The 12,957-nt window shown below is 34.3% G+C and overlaps 1 protein-coding gene across 5 annotated transcripts; it reads right to left on the reverse strand.

Moving 5' to 3' along the window:
* Positions 1 to 1,483: 1,483 nt before the first annotated feature.
* On the reverse strand, positions 1,484 to 10,312 carry LOC137008175 (transmembrane protein 273-like). Of its 5 annotated transcripts, XM_067370050.1 has the most exons (6): positions 10,295 to 10,312; positions 7,102 to 7,198; positions 3,421 to 3,474; positions 3,220 to 3,336; positions 1,885 to 1,912; positions 1,484 to 1,791 (listed from the first exon to the last, which is right to left on the reverse strand). In XM_067370050.1, the coding sequence occupies exons 2-6, from the start codon at positions 7,118 to 7,120 to the stop codon at positions 1,761 to 1,763; spliced, it is 249 nt and encodes an 82-aa protein (XP_067226151.1). In that variant the 5' UTR covers positions 7,121 to 7,198; positions 10,295 to 10,312; the 3' UTR covers positions 1,484 to 1,760. The 5 variants fall into 5 exon arrangements, with proteins under 5 accessions (XP_067226151.1, XP_067226148.1, XP_067226147.1 ...); XM_067370047.1 differs by lacking the exons at positions 7,102 to 7,198; positions 10,295 to 10,312 and adding an exon at positions 5,527 to 5,945 and having other exon boundaries at positions 3,220 to 3,330; XM_067370046.1 differs by lacking the exons at positions 7,102 to 7,198; positions 10,295 to 10,312 and adding an exon at positions 5,527 to 5,945.
* Positions 10,313 to 12,957: the final 2,645 nt, after the last annotated feature.

Consider the following 12,957-nt stretch of genomic DNA (forward strand, 5'->3'; position numbering starts at 1 on the left):
TTTTTCCTCCTTCTCTTCTGTGTAACCCGAGACCGGACACGCTCTGTTTTTACTTAGTGCACACCCTATATCCTCCCCCTTTGTACAGGACTACACACTACACTCAATGAAGGAGATGTCATTTCCTCTCCAGAAAGGGTTAAAATCTAGTTCTTGTCCAGTCCAGATGGAGGTTAAAGTTTACTTGCCAGTGAAACATTTCATACACACTTACATAAAGATTCTTTATTGACATCTGATTTCATGAAGAACGTTTAACATCCATCCAAGTGAAGTAATTGCACAAATGGTTCTTTATAATTAAAGTGTTCTTAAGACTAAGAATGGCTCTTTTAAGAACTGAAAGATGGTTCTTCTATTAGTTAAGCATCTCAAAGACAACAATGCATGTTGTGAAGTTGTGCCTGGAGTGTAAAACTAATGTTCAGTTATATAATTTATCATGATGCAATGAAACACAAAATTGTGTGGCCAAGTGGTCATGCAAGCTCACACTCATTATTCCCAGCCTGTAATTCAATAAATTGTGGCAAGTAATAGCTATATTATTAGACTTTATTTTGTGGGTTTTAGTGAAAATGGCCAGATGGAAGGAGTTATCCTCTGCAACCAATTGTTGAAATGGCTAAATCTGGTCATTCGGAAGAACTTAAGGGAGATCATGCGCAAAGTTTAGCGAATCAATACCCAGGAGAATGGCTGTAATCAAAAACAAGGGAGAACTAACACAATATTAATAACTGATTACATTGTAATATGCTTGCATAACACGATAAAACACATTATATGATAAAACCCGTATTTATTTATGTACTGGAGTTTACCTTTCTTTCCAAATAATTTTGTCATTTTAATACCTTAGTTTAGTGTATTTTTCTTCCCAATATAACATCCTATTCATATTTTGGAAGTGTTATTAAAAGCAAATATTGTGCAAATATCCCATCAAAATGTTTAAAAAAAAAAATGAAACAGATATGCACTGCTTTTCAGCTAATAGTGACAACAGTTGTGCAACAGCAGGAAAGGACTGACTGCCCTCCTCTGGATAAAGTGTGACATTGCATGATACAGTGATACAAAGAAATGTTATGTAAAATGCAATGAGATTCTGCACTATTCTGCTTTTGTACATACAAAACCATTAGTTGCATAATCTAATTTTTAAAGATTACAGTGCAAAAGCAAGACTCAAAAATGACACTTAAATATTGAAAAATTACCAACTAGTGAGGACATTTTACTGGGTTAGGCCTTCGAAAAATATCATTAATATACAATCAGTGGAAGTTTAAGCAACGTCCTCACTAATATGAGTGTGTGTGTGTGTGTGTGTGTGTGTGTGTGTTTGGGGTCCATAACAGCCTCATCTGTCACCACATACATTTTAATAAATATTAATGAGTCTAATTCAACCTCATTCAACCGGTCTGGAAGGAGCTGTTCATTTTTTATTGATAATTACAAATACAGTTGTGTTTGATTATGCATAGAAATTGTCACACAACAGAGGCAAAGAAACCCAATAGGCTTTCTACCTTAAATGAAAAGACAAGCTGGATTAAACCTCTTGTGGATTTATATAAGTATATACATTTTACTCATGTAAGAGCAGTTGTGGCTTTCAGTGTAAAAAGCACAAAAAGTCCTCATGAAGGCTCATGCTGAATATTCAGACATTTATTGAATAAATAAATCAGTATAAAATCTGTCATAGAATGACACTGGATTGTGTTCTCCTCTGAGCTAAAGAAGACATTTCAGTCCCTCCTGCTTTCCACATCATTAGCCCTAAAGAATAGAAGTCATTTTATGAGATTTACTTTCAGAGCAAACGTACATCATTCATCTGATACGGAAAAGTGCAAATACAAATATTCTTACCGTGAAGATGCTCTTCTTTCTGATACATCTTTAAAAATATGAAAGTGTTAATGATACATATTTTATTTCTGTTTGATTAAAAAATAAAAAATGCTGGGTTAAAAATAACCCAAGTTGGGTTAAAAATGGATAAACCCAGCAGTTGGGTTAAACGTATGCCCAACCTGCATTGCTTGCTTAAAATGAACCCAAAATAGGTTGGAAATGTATATTTATTAATATGTTTAAGAAGTGTACATTTATTAATAGGCTTAATAAATAATAATTAAACAATTATTAAATTGCTTATTAATAAATGTTCACCTTTTGATTATTACACTCTATAAAATGCTGGGTTAAAAACAACCCAAGTTGGGTTAAATATGGACAAATCCAGCAATTGGGTTGTTTTAACCCAGTGGTTGGGTTAAATGTTTGACCCAACCTGCTGGGTAGTTTTATTTAACCCAATTACTGATTAAAAATGACTTAAAATGAATCCAAAATAGGTGAGAAATTAAAAATCAGACACATAATTACTAGAGGCAACAATAATAATCAAAAGGTGTACATTTATTAATAAGCAATTTAATAAATGTTTATTGTTGATTATTCATTATCTTATTAATAAATGCTCATTTATTAAACATATTAATAAATGTTAATTTCCAGCATATTTTGGGTTCATTTTAAGTGAGCAATACAGTAATTTTTATACAACAGTTGAGTTAAATAAAACTACCCAACACGTTGGGCAAACATTTAACCCAACCACTGGGTTAAAACAACCCAATTGCTGGGTTTGTCCATTTTCAACCCAACTTGGGTTGTTTTTAACCCAGCATTTTTTAGAGTGTAGAGGCAACAATAATATCAAAAGGTGAACATTCATTAAAAAGCAATTTAATACATGTTTATTATTTAATTATTTTTAATTAAACCTATTAATAAATGTTAATTTCCAACCTATTTTGGGTTCATTTTAAGTGATCAATAAAGTAATTTTTAAACATTAGTTGGGTTAAATAAATCTACCCAGCAGGTTGGGTTTAAGATTCAACCCAATCGCTGGGTTTGTCCATTTTTAACCCAACTTGGGTTGTTTTTAACCCAGCATTTTTTAAAGTGTACTGTTGCCTCTAGTAATTATGTGTCTGATTTTCTGGGTTCATTTTAAGCCAGACATATAGTCATTTTAATCAATAGTTGGGTTAAATAAAACTGCCCAGCACATTGTGCAAACATTTAACCCAACCACTGGATTTGTCCATTTTCAACCCAATTTGGGTTGTTTTTAACCCAGCATTTTTAGAGTGTAGTATGATTTTTAAAATTATTTTCTAGGAAAAGACTTACCTGATGGTTCATTGTCAAGCATCTGCTTTCTGATTATGTACATTTTCATTAGGAGAAAGCAGATGGAGAAGAAAAGGCCAATCCCTGCTCCTATGACCGCATATTTTATTTCTGAGGCTCGGAGGAAGAAAACATCATCTAATTAGGACACTTATCAGCTCTATAAATGGGTTTGGTTTCTGAGTTTGTTTAATCTTCTACCTGGTTCATCACCGGAAGAGTCTTGTCCCTTCACACGTGTCACCAACAAGCAATCTGCAAGAGATCAGTCAATGGTGTATCCTTATTTAAAATGTATCAGATTATTATGTTGCCTTGAAATAATATGAATGTCACGTTTATGTGTTCTGTTTTGGTTTAGTTTTTACACAACAACAAAGTAAAAATAAGATTAAAAGTTGTGTAGACCAAAACGCATAAAAAGTTTTCAGTTTTTAGTTGGAAATTATGTGGTGTAGACAGCCACTTGTTCCCGTGTTTAGTTTGACCTAGTTTCCTAACATGTGATTGTTTGTTTCCATAGCAACCCATTGTGTTCACCTGTGCCTCGTTTAGCGACATTGTTTAGTTTGGGCTGTTCACAAGACACCATTTTCATTTTTTATGAGTTTTGGCCATTCAAACAACCAATTTCAGATGTAAAAACACTCTAAAAATGCTGGGTTAAAAACAACCCAAGCTGGGTTAAATATGGACAAACCCAGCAGGTTGGGTTAAAAGACACCTATTATGCCCTCTTTCACAAGATGTAATATAAGTCTCTGGTTTGGTCAAGTTTCAGCTTAAAATACCCCACAAATTTGCCCCTATTTTTGGCAGAGCAAGAACATGCCTTTTACTATATTACTATATTGCTGGCTAAAAAAAAATCAAAAATTGGTTGAAAAAAATGGCTGGGTGAAAACAACCCAATCCCTGGGTTTGTCCATATTTAATCTGCAAATATTATAATGATACATTTATAATGCAATATACGTAAAGACTTTAAAGGGGACCTATTATGCAAAATTCACTTTTGCAAGGTGTTTAAACATAACAACCACCGTATAATGGAAAAAAAATCCACCAACTCCTCTTTTTCAAATCCCCATAAATCATAATCGGTGTTTCAGAATAAGCCAGTGAGAAATTTTCTGTTTTTCTTTTGTTGTTTGGTTCATATTATCTGTATATTACGCTGCTCTAATATACACATGCCATTTTTTTACTTGATGTTCACAGACATAACCGGGTGTTTATGTGAACTTTGTGTGTTTTTGGCATAGCCTTGTGTGTATTTGACCATTTAAGATGTAAAAAAAATTAGTTAGTTTTATACTCACAGGACGCGCCGTCTGACAGCCAGCTTTCTGTGCGCATGCTTCGGTTGTGACTGATCAGTTTAGATTGATATGGCTTTAAAACGCATTCAAATAATAGACTTTCATGATGATAAAGAACTGCAATGTCTTGTGTGTGTGACCGCGATAAGGATGTTTTGTTTTTGTCAGAGTGTCCGAGGCGTGAGCTGTACAGGCTCCGCCCTCTTCTGTAAAGCAGCAGCTTTTACATTAAATGATACATGCATGAAAACAGCATGTTTTTCCTTCCACTCAAAAACGGGCATTTAAAACATGCTATAATAAATGATCTGTGGGGTATTTTGAGCTGAAACTTCACAGACACATTCTGGGGACACCAGAGACTTATAATACATCTTGTAAAAAGAGTCATAACAGGTCACATTTAAGTATTGCCAAAAATACTGTAGCAAATGTTTCTTTTGTCATAGGCCTGTTTTTAGCTTCATAAAGTAAATCAGTGTCTCTTTATTAGCTGTTTGAATGCACAAATCACCCGATCGAGAGGAAGTAAGATTAAATCAGTGATTGCGACATCACTTCCTATTTAACACTGAGACGTGCAAACCTTTCTCAAAAATTGCAAAAGACAAACGAATGCTAAAAATAAACTACTTGCTAGGTCAACACATATTACAATATATTACATCTTTATAGAGTTTCATCAGATCTGTTATTGATACATGCAGTCACACACTTGATGTTATTAGAATATGTGTTGACCTAGACTGTAAGTAGTTTATCTGTCACAAAGAAATAATTCATTCAATATTCTAGGCCAAAATGTGCTTTTGTGTCCAACACACTTTTGGTTTGGCAGACCTTCTCAAGCATCTTATCAATAATCAAGAATAAAAATCATCATTCAGTCTTTAATTCTGTTTAATTTGATGTCACAGATTTGAATACCAATAAATACAAGAATTTTAGCAACACAACTTCAATGAACTGAATGAGAATTACTTACCGATGGTGAAAATAAAGCAGAAGGCTGAGCAGAATCTTGCATGTTCAGACATTTTTACGTCTTTTCATGTCTGTCTCTAACATTGGTTGTTTTGCATTAGTTTCTGCTGTGCTGCTTTTGAAATAAAACCATTTCCTGTACGTTCACCAAGTGATTTCTAGATAAGATGAGATGCTGATGATAAGTGTGCAGCTCTTCAATGTTCTTTCCATTAGGGGATAATTGTTTCTAAAAAACAGTATCAAGTGCATTTTAAACCACAAAACGAGATATGTCCATTCTGTAATTTCAAATGCTCATTAAGCATCACACTTTGTGCATGTTAAAGAATCGGATCAGGTTCATCAGGCTGAAATGCTCCATTCAATTACCAGTCGATGTTTTGAGACATACATGCATTGCAGCGAGATCTGTTGCACCAATTTGTTTTGCAACTAGAGCTCAGTAACTGGGGTATGTGATATGAGAACATTTGTGATATTGCAGACACAGCTAGACCACTGAATCAAATGAAAGTGCAAGGTTTGACCACAACACATGAGATTAATAGAAATTAATACTTTTATTCAGCAAAGATGCATTAAATTGATCAAAAGTGACAGTTAAGACATTTATAATGTTACAAAAGATTTCTATTTCAAATGCTGTTCTTTTGAACTTTGTTCATCAAAGAAATACTGAGAAAAAATGTATCACGTTTCCACGAAAATATTTAGCCGCACAACTGTTTGATAATAATCAGAATGTTTCTTTTTTTGCAGCGAATCAGCATATTACAGTGATTTCTGAAGGATCATGTGACACTTAAGACTAAAAATTCAGCTTTAATATATACCACATTTTTTTATTTCTTAACATCACTGTTTTTTTTCCTGTAATTTTTGACCAATTAAATGAATTATGGAATTATATCATGATGAGCAGAAAAGACTTCCATCAAAAAAAACATTTAAAAATCTTACCAACCCCAAACTTTTTAAAAAATTATATTTGTAATTCACCCAAACATTCTTAACATTCTGTCATAATTACAATCTTAAAATGCTGGGTTAAAAATGTTAAAAAATGTTAAATGATTGCCCAACATGCTGTGTAATTAAAACAACCCAGTCATTTGTCCATTTTCAACCCAACTCGGGTTGTTTTTATCCCAGCATTTATGTATCTTGATGTTATTAAGTGAGATATGTTATATGAGAACATTTATACATTTACAGCCAGACCACTAAATCTAACACAGCTTCTCAAAATGTTATCATGCTTCTATATATGAGCCTAAAGAGCAGCTTTTAAATACTTCTAGATAGATATACTTGAGTACATGCTCTATGCACAGGCTTCTATCAACAGGTTCTTCTTACACAGTCAAAGGTCACAAATAAGTCTTTTGCTGGAAAGAATGCAGACTCACTCTTCAGGGGGCATTATGATGGTCAGCAGTGCATGTCTGCTACAGACAAGCACTAACAGGTTGGCATATCAAACATGGAGGATTAATGGAGCATTCAGAAACCGCAAAACACGCCACCTTGTTTTATTTTGTGTCGATAAACTGCCTGCAGAGACTGGCCTTACCATAGCAACTTATAATCATGGCCTTGGCCGTCCATTCCCCCAGCTGCTCAAACAGGTGTCAGGTTCTCCCAGCTTTGTGTGGTCTTCATTTGGGAAGCTTTACATTTACACAAAAATGACATTAATAAAAATGATATTAGGTTTTACAATCAGAGTGACTAATTTGAGGTCCAAATTGTTAAAATAATGAGCTAAAACAGGCAATGCTACTGAAAAGACACTATTTTTTAATGCATTAATTATGCCTTAAAATGCCTTATAATTATTGTTGATGTATTTCATTTTTCCAGGAGCTCATTGCTTCTACCTTAAAATTAAATGCTAAATTAATTGCACAAATTATTACATTATTTGCTAACTGCATTCTTCTAATATTGTACTTTTGACATGCATTCTCTGTAAAGCTGCTTTGAAACGATATGTATTGGGAAAAGCGCTATACAAATAAATGTGAATTGAATTGAATTAATGCATTATATGATCTCGCAAACCTGGAGTTACAATACTGATCTATTCATTGGACACACCTTTAGAAAGTATAATGCATTAAAACATGTGACAAACAACCAATTTCTGATGTATCTGTGAATCTGTGAATATTATAATGTATTTTAACTTTAAAATATGCATTTTAACATACATTATGACAATGCTTTACACATAAAGGCTGTTATATTTTTATCATGTAATGGTAATAAAAATGGTAAGAAATGAATTGCTCATTGTTAGTTATTATAGTTAATGCATTAACTAATGGGGCTTTATTGTAAAGTGATACAGCTTTAATCTTTTTATCATCTGATGGGGCTTAGCACTGTGTTAGCAATGTATTTACTTGAGGGTTATTGCATAATTGCTATTCATATCAATTCTGACCTCTGAGAGCTTCACAGGCTGATGGTATATATATATATAGATATATAGCCAGCCGGACATTTTGGGAGGTTCATGCAAAGTGTCTTGCTATGTTTAATAGCAATGTTTAATTGTCAGTTGTTCCCTTGTCAATGCCTCAAAGGTATGTCTATAGTTACATCTGTATTCTAAGAGCTCAACATAGTGCAAACTCTCAGCTTGACTAAGATGTTTCACCATGTTTAAATTCTAACATGCTTATTCATTTAAGAGGATGAAAAGGTCATTGACCACTGGCCATCTTACAATTGGACTTTTGGACTGTATTCTGCGTGATAAATTGTGATAGCAATTATTTCCTCTTTTTAAGTAGCTATTTACTTGTGTTTAACAAAATCACACAAATACTGTATTTACACACCCCAAAGTTTTGTAAAAAGGTTGCAAACCTTATAAAAGAGAACAATAATAAATATAGCCGCAAGCAGCGATGACGGGCCCAAGCCCTGGCGCACTGCGACACCGGTGGCATATGGAAACCTGTGTGTAGTGGGTAACATGCAAGCTTAATTTAATTTAAATCAAACAATGATTTCACGTGATATTAGACCCTTCCTGTTTCCCTTTTTTATCATTACTTTAATTCCTCGCCATGGCAACACTGTTCAAGATATCTTATAATCATTTGCAATTTAGCATCTTCAGTGTCTTTGATTCATGTTGACCGAGTTTCGTGGCGATTGCATGAATCTCCTATGAGGAGTACTTAAAAAATCAGAGCCTGATTATTCCAAAAAAATCCACATTCAAACCAAAATATCTGACTTCCTGTTGGTCAGAGTTAATGACTGTAAATTATAAAGTTGTCCGGCTTGATAAGAACAATATATGTACTAAGTTTGGTGACTGTAGGTAAGACTAACCCCCCAACTTTTGTCAAAAGGTGGTGCTATAGAGCCCCTCCTCCCCACCCACTTCTAAGGTTTTGCCCATGTCTTTGACAACTTTGACGTGTGTGTCGAGTTTCATGCAATTTAAAGCATGCTAAGAGCCTCAAAAACACCCAAGAATATTATAAAAGTTTGATGTGTTGCCATGGCAACAGTATTTAAGATATCAAGAATCCTTTCACAGGTCTACATCTGCCATGTCTTGACATTATTCTGACGAAGTCTGAAGTTAATTGGGTAAAAATAAGAAGGCAATTTCAAAGCATTTTGAAAGGGACACATTTCCTGTTGCCAGTTGGTGGCACTATAACTTTGACTCACAATAGTCACATTCATATGATTGATCTCATTCAATGAACACACAGCTGAAGTTTCATCAAAATACATACTTCCTGTTTCCCTTTTATCGCCATAAATATGTTGCCTTGCCACGGCCAAACCGTTTGAGATATCTAAAATCCATACGCAATTTAGCATCTTTAATGTCTTGACTTCATGTTGAAAAATTTTGGTGTGAATTGTATGATGGCCTTTAGAGCAGTAATTAAAAAACTGAGAGCTTGGTTAAAAAAAAATCCACATTCAAACACAAACAGCTGACTTCCCATTGGTTAGAGCTAGTGACTGTAAATTAGAAAGTTGTCCGGCTCGATAAGAACAATATATGCACTGAGTTTGGTGACTGTAAGTAAAACTAACCCCCAACTTCAGACAAAAGGTGGCGCTATAGCTCCTCCACACCCCATTTCTAAGGCTTAGCCCATGTCTTCTGCCTGGCAACTCTGATGTATGTGTCAAGTTTCATGCAATTAGAAGAATGCTAAGTGCCTCAGAAACTCTCAGTTTTGCCATGACAACAGAATTCAAGATATCAAGAATCTTTTCACAGTGTCTTGAGATTATTCTGAGGAAGACTGAAGCAAATCTGGTAAAAATAGGAGGGCGATTTCAAAGCATTTTGAAAGTGACACACTTCCTGCTGCCAGTTATTGGCGCTATGACTTTGACTCACAATAGTCACATCCATGTGATCGGCCTCCTACAATAAACACACGGTTTCATCGAAATCAGATTATGTATGCAGAAGTTATAACACACTTCCTTTTTCCCTTTGTAACTCCACAGCCAAACCTTTCAGGGCTTGGGACTTAATAAAACAAGTTCATATTTTTATATTTTCAGAAATTAGTTTGTCCTCCTAGGGATGGCGATCAACATTTTCTGAAGGTTAAACACCTTCTTTTACTTACCATTAGTTGAAAATGAAAACATTTTCAGGTGGTATTTTTTGCACTCAAAGAGTAAAGCGGTGCCTTTCAATGTAACTTCAACATTCCATTTCTTGTCTTTCCAAACAAACACACTTGTGAACTTCCATAAATACTTACAGGCTGTTGTCAGTCCAGTAGCATGTGGTAAACTGTGTGCAGAAACACCTCCCAACCTCCATCTACCCAAAATGCTTATCATAATCTCTTAAACCATAACAACAAGAGCTCTTTGTCTGCTATTTATATTCGCAGTATGAGAAAAGCTGAGGGTGTAAAGGACCTCTTTGGGTAATAGTAAAAAACATTTTTCTTAAGAGAAAGGAATAACACTTCTATATTATTCATCTTTTTGATTTTTTAAAAATGCTGTTTTAGAGCAACATACCACACAAAACAAATAAAATCAGGATAATAATGTTATATTTTAATAAGTATACTACAGCTGAAGTAGAGTGTGAGAATGACAGCTTGTGTTTGACAACTTTCTAGTGGATGAATGACAGTATAGTGAGGCGGTTTAGTGGTAAACTTCATAGCTAAACAATCTTAGACATGATTTTACATCACACTGCCATTGCTTAAGTTTGGCAGATTGGGTATTTGTACATCCTTAGATCTGTGAATCACATGCATCATCTCAGAAATGTCTTACTGCTGTGTGATTTGTTTTCATCACAAGGTGATTTGTTGACATCTTGATGTCTCAACTAAAGTCTGCCTCAGCTCCAGATATTACTCTGCCTTCAGGGCTTTGAACATGAACGTTTCATATTAATTGGATCTGTTGCAATAAGTCAGTGTTGCAATTGACTCACTATGTGAGCTGGATGTTCTGAGAAATGTTTATCTCTGAATTGATATTGAACCATGGATGGAATTTCCTTGTTTTTAATGCTAATACATATTTCAATTGCATGATGAACTAAATTCATTTCATGACTGATGTTAATATTTGGGTCAATGATGTGACGGGTAATTTTTTTGTCCAAAGGCTTTAATACTAATAATAAAAAAGGTATGACATCCAAAGTATGTAACATAGTACAATTAGATTTCTTTTACCAATTTCAAAAGGTTTTAATTATATTTTGCTACATATAAAGCTATTTTAAAGATTTTTAAGTGTCAAAAGGTCATTCGGTTTAACCGTCCAAAGGCCTATACAGCCATTTCATTTGTGATTAAAATATCTTAAAGTGTAATAAATGTATATATTTTTTATTCTGGCATGATTTTATAACATCATATATCAACCTAGTGCAAAATGGATTTCAAATTTTATGTAGAAGTTGTTGCTTTGTTATGAGAAAGAATGTCCAGAAAAATTAATTTCATTGATGTCATTCAGAGTAACCAACATAAAGGCACCATTTTGGATCGAGTCATGTGGATCGAATATCATGTGACAGGATGTGACATCATTCAGACACCTGCATGCACCACATGGTCATGAAGCAAAGTAACTAACTCTCTATGTTTTGACTCGCTCATATGCATGTCCTGAAACATCAGGTCAATCGGTGCAACCGCTATAAAACATGGAAAATGTAGTAATATTTTAAAAACTTGTACTAAATATAAAATGTTTGATTGTCCTTTTGCTAGATATCAGCCTGCTAGCATTGTTTGAAAATATCGTCATTCGGTAAAACTGAAATTTTGGTTAAACCAAATGACTTTTTGGTGACAAATTTTGTCCATCTTGTAAAAAATAACAAAAAGCAGTGTTAACTGATTATAAAAACCACAATATCATTGTTAACACTTAATTAAACTTCAAAATGATCTCTATTATTATTTTTTCATTTTATTTTTACAATTTTAAAAACCTTCATCAATGACCCATTTGCAGCCTACCATTAAAAATTTGGGTCAGTAAGATTTTTTTTTTTTTTTTAAATAAGCATTTAATACGTTTATCCAGAAAAGATGCACTAAATTGATCAAAAGTGACACTAAAGACACTTACTTTTCAAATAAATGCTGTTTTTTTTTTTTTTTTTTAACTTTCTATTGATCAAAGAATCCTTTAAAAATGTAACACGGTTTCCAGAAATGTTTCTTGAGCATTAAATCATCATATTAGAATGATTTCTGAAGGATCATGTGACACTGAAGACTGGAGTAATGATGCTGAAAATACAGCTTTGATCTCAGCAATAAATTACATTTTAAAAATGTGTTACAATAGAGAACAGTTTGTTTAATAATATTTCACTACTAGGTTTGTAAGTGGGGAACAGACTAAAATTGCACTTTCATTGTATGGAAAAGAGCAGCTGGACATTCTGATATAAACATCTTCCTTTGTGTTCCAAGGAAGAAAGTAAGTCATGTTTTTCTTTCTTTTGGGTGAACCATTTGTTTAGGCGCTAATGTTGTTACATTTACATACATTCTCCCTCTTGAATCCAGCATGGCAGTCAATACACAACAGTAACATGAACCTCAACGTTGGCAGTCATTCTGCGGGCAGCGGGTGCATGTTGAGGCCAGCGCATCAGACATGCTAGTATTTATTGGCTGCCATGATGGTCGAGCATTCTCCAGCCCCAATGCAATGAATGATAGCTGGCACGGCTGCTTTACTGCCGGCCCATGTGTGGACGTCCATCACGCTCCTCTCTGCTGCCACCCTGGACTCCCCCTAGAGCTACAGAGTCCAGTTGTCCTATTATAGCCTTGCATGCTCGCCCTGGTATAAGAGGTTGAGTGGACATGAGAGCCTTTTGGAAATGGTGAGACCGGGTTGCTAAGGATAGAGACTTGTCTGCCCTCTC

Source organism: Chanodichthys erythropterus, chromosome 19 (assembly GCF_024489055.1).
Source record: "Chanodichthys erythropterus isolate Z2021 chromosome 19, ASM2448905v1, whole genome shotgun sequence".
In the NCBI taxonomy this organism is placed as follows: Eukaryota; Metazoa; Chordata; class Actinopteri; order Cypriniformes; family Xenocyprididae; genus Chanodichthys; species Chanodichthys erythropterus.

Coding starts and splice junctions, on each gene's coding strand:
- LOC137008175 (XM_067370046.1), bottom strand. CDS start 5,578: ATGTCTGAACATGCAAGATTCTGCTCAGCCTTCTGCTTTATTTTCACC. Junction 3,475..5,526: donor CTGCTTTATTTTCACCATCG/GTAAGTAATTCT, acceptor GATCTCTTGCAG/ATTGCTTGTTGGTGACACGT. Junction 1,792..1,884: donor GAAAGAAGAGCATCTTCACG/GTAAGAATATTT, acceptor TCTATTCTTTAG/GGCTAATGATGTGGAAAGCA.